This window comes from Neodiprion virginianus, chromosome 2, assembly GCF_021901495.1.
Source record: "Neodiprion virginianus isolate iyNeoVirg1 chromosome 2, iyNeoVirg1.1, whole genome shotgun sequence".
Classification (NCBI taxonomy): Eukaryota; Metazoa; Arthropoda; class Insecta; order Hymenoptera; family Diprionidae; genus Neodiprion; species Neodiprion virginianus.
In genome coordinates, this window is record NC_060878.1 from 37,418,614 (window position 1) to 37,442,153 (window position 23,540).

At 40.8% G+C, this 23,540-nt stretch overlaps 1 protein-coding gene across 8 annotated transcripts in view; it reads right to left on the reverse strand.

Moving 5' to 3' along the window:
* LOC124297648 (potassium voltage-gated channel subfamily H member 8) overlaps nt 1–23,540 on the reverse strand; it is an 83,322-nt gene that overhangs the window by 51,064 nt on the left and 8,718 nt on the right. For 2 of the 8 annotated variants that reach the window (XM_046748895.1, XM_046748893.1), the window contains exons 1-2: nt 18,143–18,159; nt 2,452–2,562 (exon numbers count right to left, since the gene is read on the reverse strand). The exons of 1 other annotated variant lie outside the window; for it this stretch is intronic. In XM_046748895.1, the coding sequence (XP_046604851.1) occupies nt 2,452–2,527 (76 nt within the window). In that variant the 5' untranslated portion in view covers nt 2,528–2,562; nt 18,143–18,159. Of the gene's footprint in view, nt 1–2,451; nt 2,563–10,242; nt 10,819–11,634; nt 12,062–18,142; nt 18,160–23,540 lie in introns of those variants that run through there. 5 more of the 8 variants (XM_046748896.1, XM_046748897.1, XM_046748894.1 and 2 more) reach the window with 5 other exon arrangements.

Below are 23,540 nucleotides of genomic sequence, written 5' to 3' on the forward strand. Positions count from 1 at the left end.
GGGAAGAAAAAGGTGAGCTTGCTCGGTCGGCAAAGGTTGTAGTACTACATAACCTTAAGTGTCGTATATTGCTTCTTGTTCCAATGGAAGCGTGACGTGAACTTGAATCGTTTGAGTTTTCGAGAAACGGAACGAAATTGCGGGTGGACTTTAGAAATTATAAGCGAATAAAGGAAAGACGTTAGAGGGCTGAGATAAAGGATCAAATTTGCATGTCGGAGTTCTTTCGCTTCCCGTTATAAAAAGAACGTTAAGTTACAAAGTAAGCCAACTTGCGATTATAGACCGCAGCGACACTCGAAAAACAAAATTATGTACAGAAGAATAAAAGCCGAGGGGAAACCGGCGTGCTTTGCATATTGTCATTATTATCATTATTATTATTATTCGACTTGGAAAAATTTAATACAAAGAGAAATACTCAAATACGCCGCGTGTAGACGATTCACGAGTAGGTACATGTGTAATATCGATAGCGTTTGTAATCTGATTACACCGATCCCTCCGCAAACCTTCGAGTATATCGATTGGCTCTCAGGCTTTGATCGTTTCCTTTTGAAATTATCGTTCAAAGACTCTCCTATTTATATTCACAAGCATTTCCAACCACCCACATATCAAATAACATTCAAGGAGAATGAAATTTATTTTCAAATGTTTTCTTTTGTCACGTGAATGATTTATCGGTATGAAAAGTGGATGACAAACGATAAATAAAAACACCCAAAGGAAAATACTAACGAGGTTGGTATTTTAACAAGGAAAACATACCTGCTTAACATCTCTTTGCGGTTATTCCATGTTTCGTTGCAATTATAACTGCGTTCTAAATATCTTATTTGCCACTTTTGATAATTGACTAACCTCATCTCTGACCATCACGCATGACGAGCAAGTAAAACAACCGTCGGATGTCCATCATTTTTCCCGCAGAAATTGAGTTTCGCCTTTCGTTCCTTTCGCCATCTTTCCACCCCCGCTTCTCTCCGATCGGATTTAATCGTCGATCCCACCCCCAAACTTGATTGCTCAGCCACTACACGATTACCTATTTATCCTCTTAAGCTGCTTTGGCCCGTCGATGCGAGTCGTCCAACAGTATCCGTAAGATGAAAAACTTGCGGTTTCAGGGTGACAGGTGAAAAACAATTACCGTCTACTCGTTATTCAACCCCTGGGTTGATCAATACCGTCGTACCTATACCACTCTCGGCACTTACAGGCAAACGTCAACCCGCCCAGATGTAATTAATTACCGCAATATCGTTCCCGGACTATTTTACAATATCTCCGTACACGGTATTTCCCTCGTGAATCATTTTTTTTGCAACTGCGCTGGCTGGTTTTATTCTCAGTACTTTTTGCCATGCCTCTTTTATAACCAACCTAACCATGAGACGAATAGGTTTTAAAGCCTGCCCGGCGACGTGTTTCGCAATCATTGATTACTCGCAAAATCGAGTTATATTTTCGAATCTGGAAGAAAATATGCGATTCATCGAGACGCGAACGTCTGGTTTCAAGACTGGTGAGTTCTTGTTTTTACAGAATATTCAGATCTGAAAAAAGTCGACGTTTCGACGAACTTCAAGATCAATGGCACAGATCTTCAAAAGTTTGTTCTTTGGCAAACCGCGAGTAGGTCTAAATGCTCGAGCTGTGCTGAAATACAAGAAGAACCATCAAAGCTAGTCAAAGATCAGAGGGTGGTCGAGTTTGGATGAAAATATATCGAGCATCCTTTACTCGCGTGAATTCGGTTCTTCATTTGTTCTCTTGAAAAAAAAGACGCTCTTCTTTCTTTGCTCGAATGAAAGCCGTTAAGTCCACTCAAATCTTGACAAACTTCCAGACATTCCTTTTCTGCAAAAACATTCGAGCTCTGCAGACCGCAATTATGGGGAAACAGAGATGAAAGAAACTAAACGTGATCCGTAAAACGACAAGTCAGGAATCCTAATTTCCAAACTTCTACTCCATATATTTTTAACAAGAACTTTTATTTCGGTGGGTGAAACTAGGAAAAACAACGCGTCATCGACTTGACGGAATTCTTTCTATCATACAGTTATGCAGAGCGACATGTTTGATTGACTAATTTGAATATCCCTCAGCGAAAGAGTCAAATTACGTATGCGTTGATTGTTCTAATCGATATTCATACCGTAACGTGGTTGAATTAAATGTAACGTTCCAAAGTTGCAAAAAAATGGTATTCGATCGATTCAACAATCACATTTCACTTCTCAGTGTAGATCGGTGAATTTGATTTAAATTGCGGGAAATTGAAGCTGGTCTTCGGATTACAAATCTTATCCGTATTCCGCATAGCCGTCTAAAAATTAGAGCTATTATGCGTGCAAAATGCGGAGCAACGTTTCCGGGGCATTGAAAATCCATCGGAGTGCCAAATCCGCGTTCGAATAACTGACAAGAAGAAAAATTACTCACGAGTCCCATCGAAGCGTGTCGCGATGGTGTCAAGAAAAGTATTCTGGGGGGCGAGGAGGCCCTTCCTGGCCGGCATTGGGGCCGCCCCGCCGCGCCGTGAGGCGCCTGCACCTGAAACAGAAATTTTCCTTCGAATAAAAAGTTCCCCCTCCTCTCATTTCCGCCCACATTCAGCGGTATTTTTCGCCGGAAAAAAAGTGGGATGTTAAAGATGGAAGAAGTGGATCGATCGGAAATTCGTCAAACGTCTTCTCTCGCCTTTATACGCTGGGACATCCGTCGATCCTCGCGCAACAGGCGACGCGTTATACAATACGAATGTAGGGTGAAAGAAGAAATAAGAATCAGCACTTCCCAGGTCGTGAAAATCGCGTAAGGGGCTTTAATTCACACACGTCTGCTTGAATCTTCGATTGTGCAAAATTGTTGACAATTATACGGGTGGGGGAAATACGTAATATAAGAAAATAAAATATCTCGTTCTCGGCCGTTAATTAAGGATTAATTTTGTTAGTTGAAACTGTGGGGATTAAAAGAAATCTCCGACTTCCAGCCGTTCCGTTGTAACTGTTACTCTGCTGCTGGCCCTGTTGATAATCATCGGGAACTTTTAAGCGGATTCAAACGTCTGCGAGTGAAAAACGCTGACGTTAAGAAGAGTGGGTAGATTTTTTTTACTCTCTTTCCTTTTTCTTTTCTTTTTTTTTTTTTGTTTCTTACAGACATTTTTTTCTTGTTTCCTTTTCTTGGTTTACCGCACACCGACGCATTCTTCGTACCATCTAATTCATCCTAATGTAAATATTATAGGCAAGAAACTCGCGCCGTAACGTATAAACCTGTTCTTCGAAAAAATTTGCGTTTATAATATGCATGCCTTAACTATCGTGCGTGTAACGGCTACTACAATATTATTATACATCAATTACGACGAGATGCGGCGACGCCGTAACGTTCCGGCTGCGAAATTTATAACGGGTGAAAAACATCCCGCCACTCAGACTTAATGACAATTTTTTTTTTTTTTTTTTTTTAACCCATTTGTAAAGTAAACCAGCTACCATGAATTTCGGTAATTTCATATGAGTTGGATTTGCCGGGGATTTTATTACTCTTTCACAAACTCTGTGATGTTCGGGCAGCTTGATTCATCGCAGAGAAATAATTTGTTCAAAGAACGAAAAATTTGTCGCGTAAAAATCGTTGTCAGTTGCGGAGTTTTGAAATTTTCGAACGAAGATTGTGCGAAAATTTCGGATGTTTAAAACATCAAGCGCAAGAGTAACAATATTGCTTTGGCTCGATCATTGATTTGGTCATCTCTGAACGCAAATCGGTGAAAATTGACTGTTATCGGTGAATGCGTACCATTAGAATTTGCAGGTATGAATAAAGCAGCGAAAGAATCAGCGACATTCAGGCAAGAGGCAGGCCATTGATCCGTGACCGCATATTTGATTCGGCGCAAATATCAACAGAGGTCTGAAATAAACCGTCATGCGATATATCGATCTCACTAAAAATGAATGAAGCTTTTTCGCATCACTTAACATCGCGTCACGCATTGCCTGAGCACGTGTTTAATTCGAAGCTCCGGTTGTTGTATTCCGGACGATTCACGAGCATCGCCGACCACTTGGCAGGGCGTCAAAAATTTTAAACGAATTAAGTGTGCCTCTTTTGCGCGATCTAATTTTAACGTAACGTACGCACAGCCGCTGATTGTAAATTCGTTGATAAGGTGTTTTCGTCAAGTTTTAACGCTCGAAATTTATGGAGATGAATGGATAATAGGCGTTATCCGCAAGGTTGGCAATGTCGGGACAGCCATCATCCCTTGTTTCCAACTTCGTATTAGCGCGTCTTAAATTGAAGCTTATCGTTAATCTCCGAGGACGGTGAATGTAGCGTGCATGCCGTTGAATATCCGCGACATCGCGAAATTAACCGTGATATCCGCACTGGGTTTATACGGCCTTTGAATTACCATATTCCAGAGTTAATTATCATTGCAGTACTGAGACCACGAGCGGAATTATTTACGATTAGTAGGTAAATCCTCTTCTCCGGACTAACCAGTCTTTAAACTTCCGGCAGTGCGCCGATCGTTTTTAGTGCCAATGATCGAAAAATGACCAAGTTTTTTCCGCCAAATGAATTTCGAGTGATATCACGAAGCGAATCATCGACTCGTCTTGCGACCATCGAAATAATCGCAGTGTTGTATAACCGCGGTCGTTGTAACAACGAATTGGAATTCTTTGGAGGCTCGACTCAGACGGTGGCGAATCAAAATATTATTACGCGAAGGAGAAACGTGTTTCCGCAAGATCTGCAATTTCCAAACATGTAATCTATACCTAAAACATCTACGTATTTTATCCTCCTCTGCAGAGTTCTCTACCGGGTTTTAAATAAACCTCTCTCCCTGAAGGAATATCCCTCGCTGAAAACGCACGCGTTATGATACTTTCTTTGAGCGTGTTTAACAAGGACAATAAATAGCGCGTTAAAAAAGGGGGAAGAAACTTTAGCTCGTTTTTTCTGCAGCACAGATCGTAAGTTCTCCGGTATATTCTGCTCGGCCGTTTGTGAATATAAAAGTGCAAATGCAAAACACAAACACACGGATAGTAGTACAGGCGATAATTTACAGCATATAAACAATTATATTTACGCACGATCAAACCGTGGCCCTGAAATAAATCTTACCTTGACGAAAATCTATAGCTCGTATTGATGCCCAGAAACTGCGAGCGTTGCGTTAATCAATCATTCCGAAACTTACGTCACATGTTATAAATGGGAATGCTTCCGATACGCGTAGAGCAGCTTGCAGAGATAATGATTTTGTCGAATGGATGACAAGAAGCAGCGATATTCGATGATGCTTCGTATTTTGCTGCGCGAGGAAATTGGCGAGAAAAAAAAAAAAAAGAAAAAAAAAAGAAATAGATATACATCGGAAATTGGCGAACGAAATGTTGATTCCAAATGATGAATTGGGGTCGGTGCGGAGAATCGGATAAGGCTGCAGTAGATATTCTCGGCAAAAGCTTTTTCAGATACAACCCATCGGACCGAAATCCCGTTTTCCCACCGTAACGTTAACGTACGCGTTCGTCACTATATCGATTCATTTCGTTACCCGTGCGGACGAAGCGGATGCGTTATCATTTTGACAGGGAACCCTCGACGAATATTCCCACTATTCCGAGTTTACCTCGGCGTAATTGACGCGCTGCGTTACGTTACACGTTTTGAATTCCCGGATGATGCGAGGCCTGCATTTGATTAATGAAATGTTTGACTTGTTGAACAAGCAAAATCTCGCTTGTCACATCAGCGACTTATAGCATCACTCGCGCCTTGAACAAACTCCAATTTAAGACGCATCCTGAATTACAATAAATATTAATTACGAATTTTAGAATACACAAACAGAACAGCTCACGTATCATCATATCGAGGTTGTTGGTCGTAGGAAATAATTGCAGCCTTGATTGCGCGTCTTGATTATTATCGCTAGTTCACTTAACCGAAATCCTGTGGGCGTCCGAATGAAATCTGCCGGAACATGAAACGTCTCGGAGATCTGGCTGTGCACAATACCCGCTACTGTCAGGAAGAACGTCTGCAGACGATGGGCAGCGCGAACGTGAACAAGACGGTACACAGATGTGGGTTGTTTGTTCCGTACGCGTTACATTGTGTTCCGAGACTTTGTTCGACCCATTCAAGGCTCGACGCTGTTTCTTCCACCGCGTGGATACAATGCGGTGCGCTTATATCGCAGGGCGTTAATTGAAACGCTGTATGCGGATAATCTGCCAGTCGAAGTTTGGAGGAGGCCGAGAAAAGTTGATACAGAACGTTGCTAGAACGAGGTGACGAAAAAAAGAGAAATTGGAAAGAGCTTGGTGGGCGATGAAAATATAATATTTTACGATCGTTGTGAAATGTTATTCGAAAGGCTTGCTCTCGTAAAAACCTTTAACGATTATTACGCTTATTTATTGAATGGGTTATTTATAAGAGGAGGAAAAATAAACAACACTGCGTAAAATGAACTCGCATGCATCTTTATATCTGTTCTACCGTATTTGCATATTGATAAACCGTCAACAAGTCAACAATCTACATACTTTTGTTGATATGGCAGTGAGCCCGCATGTGATCGCATCACCGTTTTCACCGTCAAACGTCAAATTTTTACTAGACATATTTTTAGCCCAAAACAAACGAGGCCACCCACTCGACTTGGCAAACTTGTTTCAATCCCGCAGGTAAAAAAATTAACCATTTGGATGGCTTGGATCGAATACACGCACGGTCATGCGGAAAATATTTTAATTTCAGTAGCGTTGAAAAAACTATCCTTTTTTTTATATAGATACATAGTTCAAGGAATGCAATTCTTCGACATTCGACGATCTCTGATTCAATTTCCGAAAGTACTGCGTTGAGAATATATATCAATAAAAGCTGAGTATAAATGTCCAAATTTTTCTTTGCAACGTAATGCGTTCCTTCAATCCAAACAGGTGCCTTAAGCTAGGTTTTTATGGACCGGTTGGATATATTTCGATGCGAAGTAGCGACAGTAAATTTAGGTCAGCCATGTTGGGTCAGCCGTAAACAGACGTTTGATTTGACAAAACGAAGAGCCGAGAGATGCGGAGGGAATTTTTTAAACGATCATCGTGAATCAAGTCGAATCACGGACGTGTAGAGAAAAGCTCGCGTGATCTTTCGAATTGCGAAGCCAACCGCGTCTCGACTTGGATTGGGGCCAGCGATCCGTATACAGCAGCTCCGTTAAATCACCGAGTTCGCGATAACTCTCATCTCGCTTTTCACCGATAATTTTCCGAGTTGACGATTGACGTAACTGTCATTACTGTTATTAACATTACACTTATAACCGTTTTCCCACGCAGTGCATTTTCGCGAACGGGATGCGCGGCGAAACGTTTGTTCGCAGTGTAAAAACTTCGGAACAGTGATAGGCGATGAGAAAAGTTTCGAATCCCGATCCCTTTCTACTCCGTGATGTATCGCATCCTACGTAGTAAAAACTTTGATACCTTTGCGGATTACTCGTCCGTTAGTCCCTGCAGTCTAGAAACGACGATGCAAGACGCGTAGACAGCCGGGATATAACTAGGTACAACTATCCGTGGAAAACTGATCTCGAAAAGTCTTGCAAGTTTGCCGTTGCTGAAATCGGCAGATCCCGTAAGAAATTGCAGAAAATCCAATCTCGAGGTTTCTGGCCAGGCCTAATACCTGTCTCCTTTCATGAAAGAACTACACTCTAAGCCGTGTGGATAGAAATATCGTACAGATTGACGAAAATATTAAGCGGAATACGAATTTGGATACGCAGATTCTGAATTAGCACGTTTGTAGGTTTATCTGTAAATTGACTTTGAAGAAGGAAAAGTGGAAAAAAAGCTGTTAAAATTACATTTACGCTTTTTTTCAACATAATTTGAAATCCCATTTCAACGAAAAGAAAATCATTACGCTGTAGATACCTTTTGTCGAATAATAATTTTCAATTCGCGTGTAACGAGAGATTGAATTAGCAACAATTAGATTAGATCGACAACGGTTGTAGGAAGATGAATCGAGGGAAACACGAAGCAGTGCGTGTGCATTTAATTGACTCAGAGACCTTAGAGTGATTTTTGTGCCAACTTGTCGTGATCGAGTTTGTCCTACAGACGCTGTCAAAGAGCATTCGTATAATACGTTTGCTGTGTGATATAGTGGATTTCTCGAGACTATATTTTCATAACAAAATATTCCCCGTCTGTCTCAGCGGTTCGATGATCCTTTGAGGTATGATCGTGTGAGAAGATCAGCGACACGTTGACATACGCGCATAGTTGGAGGCACTCCGATATTTGAAGAAAACAAATTATTCGTTCTCATCTGGCGGTACCTGCAGAGTGCAAACAGAATTTCTGCTCGCCTTTCTTTGATTCAACAATATTTACGAACAGTATAAATTTTTTTACGAAAATATGTCGTCGCATTTTTTATTATAACTGTGCAAAAAATGAAATTAATTGTTGTTCTCGTTGATAGGAAATTGTTGCTACGATGAAGAAAATTGAATTTATTACGAAACGCGAGCGCGTGATGGGAAAAACATGTCAAAATATTTTTTAAAAAAAATTGCAACATCTACATATAACGTGGGAAACCTATTACTGTCAAAGGAATTTCTCCTTCGATTAACGATGAAAAAATTTAAAGCAAAATATTATTCCACAAATAGATTTTACCTCGGGAAAATATAGAGATTATTTTTTTTCAAATTGAGGTCACGTACGGCGAAAAAAAAAAATAAATAAAAATACGACTCGAATTTGTGGAATATTAATCCTCGGCATGGTCAAGTAACTAATTACCCTAGTTTTTTGTCCCATGTTTTCCATTAACCACGCGGTGAAAAGTAGTAGTAATCCTCTGAGCTCCAGATACCCGTAAGCTTTTACCTGCACGATAAGGATGAGAGGTTTAAGCCTTAAATATTTACGCAAAAAATTGTACGATATTGGGTTCACATTTTTCTAATCTATCTTCGCGTCTGCGCGTAGTAGAACAATCTTTTTACTATTTAACAATTCACGGAATGCCAAGACAAGTGCAAAAAAGTAACGAAAATCAATCGATTAAATTTCTATCAATATTTATTTTCTTAACGTAGTCATTACAGAAATATCGTTTCCAAAGACTTGGATAATATAATCAAACAAATCGAATCAGAGAAGGGTGAATTTTAATTCTTACAACGACTTGCTCTACAATCAATAAATGAAAACGTATCACTTTAATTTTCCACATTCAAAAATCTCAATCTTACCAAAAACAGTTATACCTTACAGTGCATAGAGAACCTGATTGAACGTGCATTTATTATAAATCCCGAATCCCGTTGAATAGAGACGAAAAAATTCACCGAAGATGAGGTTGTAGTTTACGGATGATTGAAGGGGGTTGGTAAAAATTGAGTAAAACTTTCAAGAAAAATATCTCACGCGCATTATATTACGTCTTATAGGGTGATCCATCAGTTACGACAAAGCGATCGTAGCTGGTTCATCCGACAAAAAGCGGATCGATACTTTAAAGCATGGGGTTCGGCTGAGCGAAGGTGGGCGATAAATTTTTGCCAAAAAGCACTCAGACCCTAGAATTTCGCACCTGGGATCCTGTCTCGTCTTTCTCGCCTCGGGGCCTCGCGTATAGTCTAGATCCCGCGGTTTTAACAGGTGCTCCACATCTGCTCGGTTCTTTTTAGCCTTGGCAAAGCGTTCAAAACGTCGCCGTTTGACAAAGGAATGGACAAAGCTGGAGACACGAGCCGTGGATTCCGAGTTTCGGTTGACGATGAAATTTCGCGGGAAAAAATAGACCCGCAATATATATTTTACTTATATACGTACTGGAGAAATGATAGGTACGATCGATGTGAGGCGATAAAAACGGGCCCAAATGCATTTTCCGTAATATGCGGTAAAAATCACGCGATTTACACTGAGTAAATAATTGTTCGACGTTTGATATGAGCAAAAAAATTATGTTTGAATGTGAACTTATCAAACAATTTACCTGGCATGAGGAGGAAAATTTTGTTTCATTGGATAAAAATTTATTACGAACCATAATAAAAAATGGGTTGTTGTGAACAAACAAATTATCCAACCGGTTTATTCCCATTAAAATTGAACTTTCCTCTGCAGGGTTAGGTGTAATTGGCGAAAAAATTCGACTCACCGTGTTTTCGCACGAACATTTCCCCTCGTTTATCTCGGCACTGTATCCTGACCCCGGCTCCTAATCCTCAAAGTTTTCAATCGCAAATCTCTCGGGATTCCTTCCGTCGACAGGACGACGTACGCTGCACTATCGGATAACGCCCGGAGTAAAGTGAGAATTTATCGTTCATCCTGCGCGCTAACGATCCGTTCGTTATCGCCGTCAAGTTGCGAGCATATATATGTATAGATATCTGACATGTGTGCAGATATTTCGCGTAAAAGTGGAGAAAGAAAAAAGTGAAAAAATAAATTTCAGGGGGAAAACCACCAAGAAAAATCGAAAGTCAATCGATAACCGGCACTTTATTCGACCGACCGATTACATCCACGGCGTTATCTTATCGCTGCCGGATTTCAACGACACAACAGAGGGAGGGGAGGGGGAGGGTTGCGACGTGCGTGCATCCAACCAAGCGTAATTTCATCGGTCGAAATTAGACCGGGAATACGGGATATATATGTTACAGAGAGAGAGAGAGAGAGAGAGAAGCGTGCGGATGCCAAACGGCTAAAATCGCGTATTGCACTTGAAAAGTTCCATTTCGCACGAAAGCCGCGGCACAACTGATCCGGACGCAAGCTCCTCGCCCGCTCTTTATTAGTCTTACACTCTTGTCCCAAATTACATATATAAAAATAAAAATAGAGAACCGCCGCTGTACAGAAGCCCCACCGTGCAGTACAACGTCTTTAGCGTTCAACCCGGGCGTAAATTCCTACACGAAATTACACACTTGCGATATTTTGCACTACTGCACTTTGCAGTTCCCGGAATCCTTGCGTGTACGTAGTACAACATATTTTTGCCAATTTTGCGTTTCTTTCCCTCCGTCTTCTCGTAGTTTTTCAATAAATTGCGAACACTAGAATACTGGCAAGGAGTGGACTGAGAATCTTTCGCAAAATCAACGGAAGATAATGTAACTCTGTACGCTGTACTGGAGAAAAAATCACGATTGGTAATTTTAAGATGACTTTCAAGGAGTGTTGGCTTTTCAAAATTAGTGTATATTTTGTTTAAAATGCTTTGCTAAATTTCGTTAAGTTACAAAGACGCGAATTAGTGATTTTTGCTACACGTCCATCGTTACAGTAACGTTACTAGCTTAATCTTCACATAATTTATTCATTCGAGGCCGTAAGAGTGAACGAAAAGTCGACGGTACGTGTTCAATAAGAGGCCGTTATTATAATTCGTTTTCAAGGGAGAGTTCTGGCGCATGAATGTGAGAATTATATTCGTCGATTTATCTCTCCCCCGACTTAAACGTTAGTGATCCTGCGGAGTCTCGGACTGGGGGAATCTCATCAACAAGTAGTATGGCGACGTAGCGACATAGTCACGTACATTGTACATATGCATACGAACCTTTTCAAAGGATCGAGAAATCTCACTGGTCCAGCATGTCGGTCCAGCACTTATCATACACCTGTCGGCACGACGCACTCAACTGATTGTTACAACGGTTGTTTGAACCAACGAAAGGACAACAAATTGTTTACTTTGTTTCTTCCCTAGCAATTTATATTCAATACTTCGTTATCGATGAAAAAAAGTAAACTGTAAACCGCGCGCACTCGCGTCGGATGATTTATATCTCAATTTATACACCGCGCGCGCTACTTTCGGACTCGGTGTTAAAAACTAGCGGCGTTGGTAAAACAAACCGAGATAATCGCTGCCCCGTTTTGACAGATATAACGCGTATATCGGGTGTTCGAGGTAAAAGTTTGCGAGGTACGCCATTCGCTGCGGCACCCGCGTAACTAACCGAGAGAGCGACGAGGGGAGAGCTGCCGGTCTCTATCCTCCTGATGTCCCGGGCACTCCTGGCAGACTTGCGCCCCGCGAGGCACGCGCAACATGTGGAAAACCGAGGAGGGTGGCGATCCAAGGGGAGGCTATAAGCAAGCCCGAGGGCGCCCGGCGACCCGCGGCCGATTCTTCCTGCAGAGGTCAAAGGACCAGGGCGGGACTCCGGCGACGCGACGATAACCGGACGCTGCATCTACGTTCGCGAGGCGATTTCGATTAGCAAAACACCCGAGGAGGAGTTCAAGCCCTTTCATCCCTGCCCGGTTCTCTGCCCTCAAACGAGACGCCGTGCAATGGCGGTTTCCCACGGGCGGTTAAACGCAGGGCGAATTAATAATTCAGCTTAAGAGGATCGAAAAGGGATAGTATAGTTCGTGTGTTCATGGGACAAGACTTAGCTTCGTCGTTCGAGCATTTGGCTATTCCTTTCCAAGTTTTTGTTCTCACAACTGACCAGTTATTTATTTCCTTTTGTTTCGTTGGGATTTATCGCTTATCTGTTCGGTAGATAAGCCGATCGTCTGTATGTGTAATAATAAATTGATGAGAGAAAAACAATAAAAAAAAAAAAAATTACTTTGAGTGTATAGAAATATATATATTCTTCAGTCACGTCAACAGAGGATTGTAATGTAAAATAATGGAAAATCGTAACACAAACGGCTCAAATCGGATTAATTTGCAGAGGAATATTGCACTCAGAAAAATGGTTTATTAATTAAAAAGGAAAAAAGAAAAACAAAAAACTGTTGCCAGAAGAATTATTTAATCGGAACGACTTGAATATAATATTGTTTCAATTAAAAGAAATATTTATTCGCCGTAAATAAAATATCTATTTGGTACAACGATTTCTTGCTACTAAATATTTATTTATCGTCAATAACGAAGTTCAAATAAATCAATAGTGGTGATATAAATAAATGTCTGTTAGGGTTACGTACAAACATGTTTTTTCTTCGTTTGAAACGAATGTTATTTGAATGAACGAGATTTTCATCTCAGTGTGTAGATTTTACGAAAAAATTTCCATATTCAATTATATTTCCGGTACAGCGACTGTTCGCTAAGCTGAAGAGACTTTGATACTGCTTTATATTTTCCGTCCTCCGCTTTCTACTCACTGAATAATTACAATCGGACCGATGAGTCATGAACCTGCAGTGATTTCAAAATTTATCAACTATTACCGTACGCATGCTAAACATGGTGTACAATAATTTTACGCACGAAAGGGTTTAACCGGAATACCGAGGGTGGCTCTGGAGAGAGTGAGAGGGAGTGGTTGACTGTATCGATTATTACATGGGGTTCGGATATAAAAAAAGTTATTCCGAAGGGGAGTAAAGCTTAGTAAGCTCCCATCTTTTTCGCGGCCACAGATGCAGATCTATAAGTATATTATAGATTCGGAAATTGTAACGGTGATGTAGACAGCAAATTGAGCCGTATAATTGTTCGCTTGCTAAAGAATTAACAAAAGATTATCGTGAATTTGTAGCTCTAATCGCGGGATCACTTAACCAAGGCTTTGCTATGAAAGTCGATTTTTTGTCAACCGGTTAATTTGTGGTTTCGATCTTAATGGGTTGTTAAGCCGTGATTAATTCCACCAAGGTTCGACGGAAATCGAAGAAAAGAAGAGTGAGACGAATCAATGTCGCTCAATTAGCCGCCGGAACATTCGTTATACTCGGCAGCTCGAGATAATAACCGATGAGTTTTATCCCGGGTGCTTTTGCATCGTATTTTCACGCTTTTACGGCGGACTCTGAAAACGACCACGAGCAGCATTTTAAGCTTGTATCGACCGAAAGATACGCCTCGGCCTCATACGTGTGCCGGTTCGGTTCACGTTCTACTTTACGCCAGCATCGGAGGAGAATTGTCAAATATATATAAAAAAAAGAAAAAAAGAAAAGAAAAGAAGGAACAATTTTCCAATAACTTAAAATCTCCCGAAAACTGTCCACAAGATTTCGCTCGGATAAAATGGCAAGTATTTATGCAGGATCACGCGATTCCTTGCCTATCTTCATCTCGGCCAGAATCGTAGCGAAGATTTTCTTGCAAAGTTCGACACATTTCAATGGTCAGAATCGCGACTCAACTTATCGCGAGATATTATACCAGAAAAGTATCGAAGAAATATTTCGTGGCCACTTGAGCTCTGAATTATACATATTGTGACGATTTCAACAAAAAAAACTAAAATTCATGTTCGGAAAATTAGCCGTGAGATTCTTCGGCGGTTTTTAGAAACTTACGACGTTACCGTTTTTCTTTTCAGCTCAACACTCATCGCGAACGTGAATCTGTTTCGCTCATATCGGCAGATGAATCGGCGTTAAATAGGACGTCGCGTGTCAGTGACAATTCAGTTAATTGGCAACCACTGAGAAGACAGATTTCACCTCGCCGCGTTTAATCCATTGCACCTAGCTCACGATTGATAGACAGCGAGATTAACCGGGCAAATTAATCTATAGAAACGTGTCAGGTGGTCGATTGCCAAACTTTGCGGACACTATAAATCAAAACCTGGTGTACGTATGGGTATAACTGATCACCTCGACGGCGAGCTGGCCTACACCGAAGACTCTATGCGTGAGAATTATACAACTTGGAAACAAAGCGTCAATCTCTGGTTTTAAGCTTGTTTACAGGTCGGTCGCCTAATGCCTTCTCGACCTAAGGCAAACAGAGCTATCGGCTTGTGATTCGCCTACCGGTGATTAGCCGACTCGTCACTCAAGTCAAGTCACTCGCCGATGTATTTCGCTTCGACGCGTTAAGGGGGTTGTCTGGTGTGAAGGATGTTTTTTTCAGGGTTTTTTGGGTCTTTTTTTTAAGACAAATCGTTGAAATAAAATTTCTCATAATATTCACACTATACTTATTGACGTTTAAATAAACTTTGTGAATTTTTTGGAGACGAAATATTGAATATAACGTAATGTATACTGCCCGATAGGATTGTATGTAAAAAAAAAGTGTAGACATGATATTTCGAAAAGCACTAGACCGATTCTGCTCAAATTTTCACAGCCTCATTATTATACCTATACTAATCGCGTGAACTAGGATAATCATGACTGCTTAGTTGGTTTCTGTTTTTTAAGAAAACTTTGAAATTTGCATTTTTGTTCCATTTGTTCAGCTTGTAAAATAAAAACTATCAAAGCTATAATGATTATCCTAGTTCTCGCGATTAGTATAGGTATAATAAAGAGGCTGTAAGAATTTGGGCAGGATCGGTTTAATGCTTCTTGAGATATTAGGTCTACACTTGTTTTTACATACGTTCTTGTCGCGCCGTATACATTAAGTTATATTCACTATTTGGTCGCCAAAAAATTTAAAAAGATCGTTTATACGTCACTAAATATAGCGTGAAAATTATGAGAAGTTTTTGTTTCAATGATTGGTTTTAAAAAGTTACTCAAAAAACCTTGAAATAAACAGCCGTCACACGAGAGACGACCTCCTTAATTGCAAATAGGGGAAGGGGGGCGGGGGTGCAAAACGGGGTAGGCGGGCAAAATTGGGTACCCCAAATATTTCGTAAAAATTTCTTTTTTCGATAAAATTTCGTAAATGGTCAAAAATGACATCTAGCATCATTTTGCACTATTAAAAGCTAAAAAAAAAACATTTTTATACGTTTTGCGAAAAAATACAAATAAAAGAAATGGAAATAACAAGAAAAAACTTTTTTTAAATTATGTTGAGAGTAAATTTTATTACTAACGTTAATTTAAAAAGTAATTATTACACACATTTTATTTACTTAAAAAAAAAAAATTACTTTTTTTAGGGGTACCCCATTTAACCCGCGAAAATGAAAAATTTTTTCTTACTGGAAATTGAAAATTGACATTATTTACGTTGTTTGCAACTAAAAAAAAGAAAATTTAACATACTCACGTTCACCAAATTTTAGTATTTTCTTAAGTACCCCGTTTTGCCCCCCCTTCCCCTATATAATGCGAATAATCAATTCATCCTCGAGAGTGAAAATGGCAGGGCAGGGATTATTTTTCTCCTGTGAGCTTATTCAGGTTTCTATACAGCGGTATAACGCCGTGTAAGGGATTAATCCACCCCCGCGGTACTTGCCATCGGATGTTACAGACTGGCGCACAATACAGAAATGCTACCGGGTCAACCACGTGGAACAACGTGATACCTCGACTTCACTGTCATTAATCAATTGGTAATATACAAATATAACGGGGCTTCGAGGAGGCATGTATTTAAAAATTTCAACAAACGGTCTAACATCGTACAAGGGAAGAGAAAAACAGCGAGTTATTGACCTGATATTCAATTTCCCATATACATATGTACAGGAGCGTGTATCTGTATGAGAGAAAGTGAGAAATAGAGAAAGAGGGAAAGAGGAAGATTTGAATTCGCTATAAATCAGAGTGAATTGCTTGAATTTTACCGTCGTCGGAATTTATACCGGTTGAATCTGAATCCGCCACTTTTTCACACATCAGGAAACCCGAGGAGAACATTTCGTCGTGTGTTTTTTTTTGACGACGAGCGAGTTTGTCACGAGCATTTTTATTCCCGTATGTTACAGATCGTCGCGGTATTGAAACCGCTGTGCGATATCTCAGAGCCCGAGGCGATATTGAAAAGGGGTAGATAATAATCATCCCGAGCCGTTTCTTCCTACACCCTTACAGTACTACATTATATTTATCTCGATGCAGTCACTCTCTCTCTCTCTCTCTCTCTTTCTCTCCCGGCGACCATTGCACTTTTGGCCTCAGGCTGAGCGAGTCATGCTATTTCCAGGAATTTGCTGGACAGGAATAGAACGTTGTCTGTCCAAGAATAACTGACCAATACTACGCAGAACTGCCTCCCTATCTCTGCGGATGATCCGCTTCGTGTTAGATTTGTCGGAGAGAGAGAGAGAGAAAGAGTGCATCGCGCACCGTGAATTAACAACGAAACTCGATATTATGTCACTTCCGGAATCAACTCGTGAGATATCGAATTACCATCTCACCGAGTGAATTATTCCATTCGGTGTCAAGACGACAAAACGCTGACCCCGAACAATCCGCGGACGTCTGCTTGCGACGGTAATGCAACGTCCAATACCGACGGAAACCGCAAATCCAAGAGAGTCGAGCGAGGTCGACGACGAAATTCGCGTGTCTGTCTTTCGTCTCTCTCATGGCTGCACCGCAGCCTACGTCGTGTATAATTTGAGTAATTATTCCGATGCATGTGTTTAGAGAAGCCAGAAGGCGGAGTGCAAAAATTGAAGATGCACGGGAATTGGTAAATTCCTCGATATTCCTCAATAATTTGATCAACAACAAAAATGGATGGATCTTTTGACTGTGAAAAGATCGAATTTTCATTTTACTGTATAAGCCTGAATTACGTACGTTACTTTTCTATTTTCTTCGCACTTTTTTTCCAGAACCAGCTGGTTTTTGTTTTCACTGTATAATATATCCGTTCAACATTAACAAGGGTTTCGATGTACTCGAATTTCGACGAATAAATTTTTCGCCGCGAAAAATCCTTTGTTAAATGACATCGCGTTTGCTTAAAAATTTGCCAAAAATTATTTCGAAACGAGTTTCGTTGTACGTAACGAAGCAAGCGTGACTCGTATTGTTTTCCCCGATCCGTGGGATACGTGAATATATGTGTTACACACAGGCGTATCGTTTTGTTTAGCGACGAGATTGAATTGTGGGTTTGTAATATAATATGTGCCATTTTTTCACCGTTGTAGCTTGACTAGCTAGGCGTTCGCTTATCTTTGTCGGGGTAAGATCGACTTCGACGTGAAAGACACTGACCAGAATCACATGCACAGCGTCAAAGCGGCGCCACGCGTTTCTGAGACGCTTTTAGAGGCTGAGAAAATGTTGGAGCTCGGTGTGTTGCAACCCGTTGAAAATGGGTCTTTTCCGAATCTCTTAGTTTTCCGGAAGCGTGACCGACGTTTCAAAAGGCAAACGTTAATAAATTTAGGCCGGTATTTGATGGGTTCAAGACTTACTGCCTTTCGATCCCGATACCATGAGGAGGTGTTGGTAAATCACTCTTCTGCACTGGTCGTCGATGACACTGACAATAAGTGTATCAAGCTTATTTAACCGCTATTTATAGCGCCGCGAAGATGCTCGTCGTAAAAAACATACGAGAAGAGTGACGGACGCGGCCTGTTCGTGGATCTTGGCAAAACAGCTCTTTATGTTGGAAAACGTGATATAATGGCGAAGCGTGGCAGCGTGATTAATCATCATTCTCACGCTTTCGTTACGCCTCCCGTTTCCGTGACTCGTCGTTAATCTAATCGAAGCATGATACGAATTCCAAAAATCAAGATAAGACCCTTGGAATCTTGGACGGTGAAACGGTTATCGACAAATTTCGGCAATCGATCACGAACAAGGCTTTAGTTGCCAGTTGAGTGAGTTCTGAAAAAAAAAAACGAAAAGAAAAAAGTGCTAACAATGATGTAGTTCTGGCGGAAGAAATGGGTAAACTAATTACGCGGCGTACTGGCGGAATACGGAATGTACTCGTTAACTTCCCGCAAACTTGTTCAAACTGTGAAGTAGAAGCCTTAATATAACGTAGCGCAGAAATTTGCATCGACGACTGAAACAGGCAGATTTCAAACTCGGCCATATACATAGGTAGGGTATATAGTATACATATACAGAGGAAATTGAGATTTTCGGTTCGTGGGATTAATTACGAGCATATTTTTCATGCGCGTTAGCCAATACGCGCGAAATTATTTATCTCAACATTTGTCGGTTCAGCTTAAAGTAACGGTGAACTGAATAAACACACCTTCGTTACTGTAACACAAGAATAATTCAAAGAAAGCGTAAATTCGAGAGAAGAGATTATCAATGAAAACAGCTTAACGTACCTCGAGGAGTTTTAATTACAATTTTGCAGAGGAATGATCATACGGCCAAGCGATGATCCCTCTAATTAAACTAATTACAAATGGAATGTTATAGTTCTTTAATTAAGCGCAGCCCATTTGTGAAGTGGAATTTCTCAAGCGTTCAGCTCATATAGAGGTTGATTTTTGGCACAAGATTTTCGACCTTCTTGATATCGCTTCAAGAGGAAAAAAAATCAACCCGCTTGAGAGAGCGGAGGAATTGCTATGGTACGACCGCGTTATTTTCATTTCTTTGATCGGTCCCGTTTGCTCGAGTTTAACCTCGTTTAAATGAACTTACTGCGAAGCAGCAAAAAAGGTTTAAAAGAGAGAGAGAGAGAGAGAGGAAAAAAGAAGAAACATTTCAAGAAAAAAAAAAAATTAAAACAAAAACAGAATGAAATAAAATAATATGCGAATGAATCACGAGTTGAAACGAAGACTTACACCGTATACCGACATAAAAACACGGTCAACGAGCTTCGCGTTTCACATAAGGTAATAAATTGCAACAACATTTGCTCTGTAGAAGTGATTTCTGTGTAAAAACGATCCTCCTTCGTTCAAAAACATAAACGAGAGAAATGAAAATACTCGCGAGAGAAATTTTAGCACCTGGAGCATCTTTCGAAACTGATTGATTTCAACATTACTTGAAAGCTTTAAACGTTGCAAAGTTTTTCTCTGATACTTGATCATAGATTCTTAACATAATCAAAAATTCTCACACGCGAATCTAAATAATTTCGTAAAAGTGTAGGATGAAAACGAGAAACCAGTGCAATAATCCGAATAAATTGGAAAGTATACACCTCCGTAATACAAATCGTATACCCTCTTCGTAACTTGATTCAGAAATTTGACACAACTTCTTTGATGGGCAATTATACCGTACAAAGATGATTCTCGAGTAACTCAGGGAAAATTATACGTCTAATTTCCAAGCAATAATCGCTTGATTCGCAGCATAACTCATACAATTAGTGGACTCTGCTGCTGGTATATGTATAATCTACGGAGTAAAATGGAATGCAAATTTTTTTTCCGCCATAAACCGAGCTGCCGCAGCGTAGCACCAGCAACATCATCCATGCATCGAGTGACACAGATATGAATAGATGGACAAAGGGTGACACAGACTCGGGGGTTTTGACTCGGGACCGAACAGAGTCGACGAATATCGATTACAAGAGCGTTCAGCCTGCGGCAAGGGATGCTCGTGTCATCGAAAATGGGGCCCGTCAGCCACCCCGGGTGCTCGGGCAACCTACTGACACTGATACCGTCAGAGTTTATCCGTAGATCCGGACGGTGGTGATGGGATTGTTTTCGAGTGAATTTCGAAGGCCTTTCGAAATAGGAGATAAAATCAACGGCCCAAGCCGCAGCCCTTAGCGTACAATTTCTATCCAAGAATCGTTTTTCGGGTAGCCGGAAACCCGATGGATCTAACAGCAGGTGCCCCTTTCCATTTGCAAATCCAGGATGCTACAAATTCTGGTGGTTTTCTTCCCCGCCGGATTACCGGCTCCGTTTTTCCCCCGGTTCCGTAGATCCGCGATATTTGAGGGTGAACAAAATTCCGCTCCGGTATTAAACAGCTATAGCTCGGTTGAATATTTACTCATCCCCGAAGTGTGTTTGCCGGAGTAATTCATCCGTGCAAATGAATGTTCATTTATTTTTAGCAGAAAATAAAACGACGGATGCGTAAGGAAGGAAAAGTGATCTTGTCAACCGTGACGAAAGTTTCGTTTCACTTTGCGTGACGGGAATTTCGCCCCCGATTTTACTCGGAGTTGGTGGTCGTACGTGCGCTTCGGGAAGGGTTGCCAATTTTCTTGGCTGCGTGATAATGGGGCGCGGAATTTAACGGAGCTGCGGACGGCGGAATGTAATTGGGACCAGAACTGACAGCTGCGAGCTGACCATCTTGGAGGCATGCTAATTTAGGGGGAAGAAGTTGCGGGATGCTGTTACCAAATTTGTTGCCTTCAATGTATGTTCACACGTGTACGAGTAGGCGGAGCGAATAACGGTTTACTCGCGATATGGTGTTTCGTTTGGAAACAATATTTTTATCCACCTCCAACCGAGAGACTCATTTTGCAAAGCGGAATAAAAGAAAAATACCCTCGCCAAATCGCTCTCGAAATTCTAAGTCTTCCCACTTGAATTACACGCGAGTGAAGATGTCTCCGTTTTTAATTGCTACCACTCGGTCATATTTAATGACACGTACTTGATCCTGGAGGTATTTGGTGGAAAGTTAAATTTCTCAAGAGATTGTCACTTGAATTTTGCTCATTAAGTCAATTATATATACATATATATGTAACTTTTGCTCAAGATGTTGAAAGATAAATTTTCACACAAAATTCACTTGCGAGGCTTACAACTTTTAAATTGTTTGAGCTACGGGATTCACCAATTTTAATTCTTGACAAAATTCCTTCGAGATCAAGTTTATATCAAATGCGACTGAGCAGTAATAAAAAAAAAAGAAAAAGTAAATAAAATGACATCTTCATGCGATTTAAATGAAAAAGAATCAAATTCCGAGAGCAACCTTTCAATATTAAATGTCAAAGATACTCTTCCGCGAGCATTGTTTTGTTAGGTTGTACATACATGTTTCTAAGGGTATAAATAAAATGAATTGATGTTTATAAATTTAATTTCCAGACTGATCACCCCAATTTGTCTACTTTGTCACATTTCCCATCTACCCGTATCCTATAACAGAGAATTTTGCCCCTCTGCAGCAATGTGTTACCTCCAGGCGCTGCTGCAAAGTCTCCGATCCCAATTGATTGTCGTACCGAAAGTAACGAGAGTAGGACACGGACACATCCGAGGTCTAGGCATTAAGGTGCGAGGGTCGCGAACGGTTATACAAATGGACCATTAGACACGTTTGCGATGCTAAAAGGACTTTGTGCATGACTGGCCGAACCGTACGTGCGGAAAGTTTCGAAAATCCCATTACAAGGAGTAATCGAATACGACACAGCTGCCCCTTTCACCCGCTATTAGACTATGCCGCGTAAGCTCAAAGCTCCGAAATACGTTATACAGCGTAGCAGCCTGGACGGTGATTCGTACGTCTATTTGAACGGCTATCCGTACTTCCGAACGTGGAATCGATGATCAGGGACCGAAACAACTCTCGCGTACGTTCAATTGTAAAATCGTGAAAGCTTGACTGTGGCTAGTTCCGAAAGCTCTGAACGGTTTTTCTTTCCTCGATCGACTGAATGTTACACGAGTAGATATGCAAATTGACTTGGAAACCGGGTTCCGAGTCTGCCGCTTCTGCAGGATAATACCCGGCTGATATTCCATGCCTCTAATTTAGAAACGGAATGCGGATGTTCGCCGAAGCGTTCAGAATCCGAGCACAATTGGATGAATTTTAAAATCACGGCACACCTCCCTGCACCTCAAAGGCCGCTGAGGTGCCGCGGATTATTTTCCATTTTTCATTTTCCACTTTCCAGTTTTCCCAACTTAGTCACGATCACTATCTGCGAATTGTTCGTGACGTGTATTTCGTACTGAAAGGTGAAAAAAAATAGGAAGATGATCGCCGTGAATTTTTTATTAACTGTGATACGTAAGCCCGCTTAAGAAGTGTTAACATCAGTGGTTAACGTTGAATTTTCTTGTAAACAAAAACACCTCGGAAGTATGAGTGAAATTTTTCGACCACAGGCTAGTCGGCTATATAGGAGGTTTATCTCCCATCTTATCATTTACTAAGAAAGCGTACGTCGATGGAGAAGTAAAGCGATTCACGGAACAAAAGTTCGCTGGAGCAGCAAATCGTATTAGTGTAGTCACAACAAGAAAATTTGTTGCTCGACTACATATATGCTTGCGGATCCAGCTTATTGTTTTTTTCCATGTAAGAAAAAATGCTTCAACGGTGAAAGAACGGAATGATGATGTACTCTGGCGTTTTCTTGCCACTCCCTTACTCTCCACATCCTCTCTGCCGGCTTTGAAAGGTTCTTTATCTGTCGGGGCTAGACTACCGACACCCACGGACATTTAGAGCCGACGAGATTCGAAGCTTTGATCCTTGAGCTCAATAAAATGAATCTTATTTTATTGTGCGCCCACTCCCTGGTCCCCGAGATCACGCCTGCATAATCTCCCGATTTTTCAAAGTCACATTGGCGTGACCTGAAGCCAGTAGACGGTTCCAAACAAAATAAGATTGAATATTTTCACAGTTCAGCAGTTTTCTATCTGATCCGAACAAAATCCAAGACGAATTTCAATGTAATTTGAACAAGAGTTGAATAAAATTGAAAATCCTTTTCTTATTTTCAGATCGGTCAAGTATGCATAAGAATAAATCGTACTAAGAACGAAATCCAGAGTGTCCTATAGCTTTGATATTTTCAAAGTGGAATTTGGCAGAAGTAGAGAAACGAAGTGCCTTTGGTTAGTCCGAAAACTCACAACAGGCATGCACGTGAGTCTC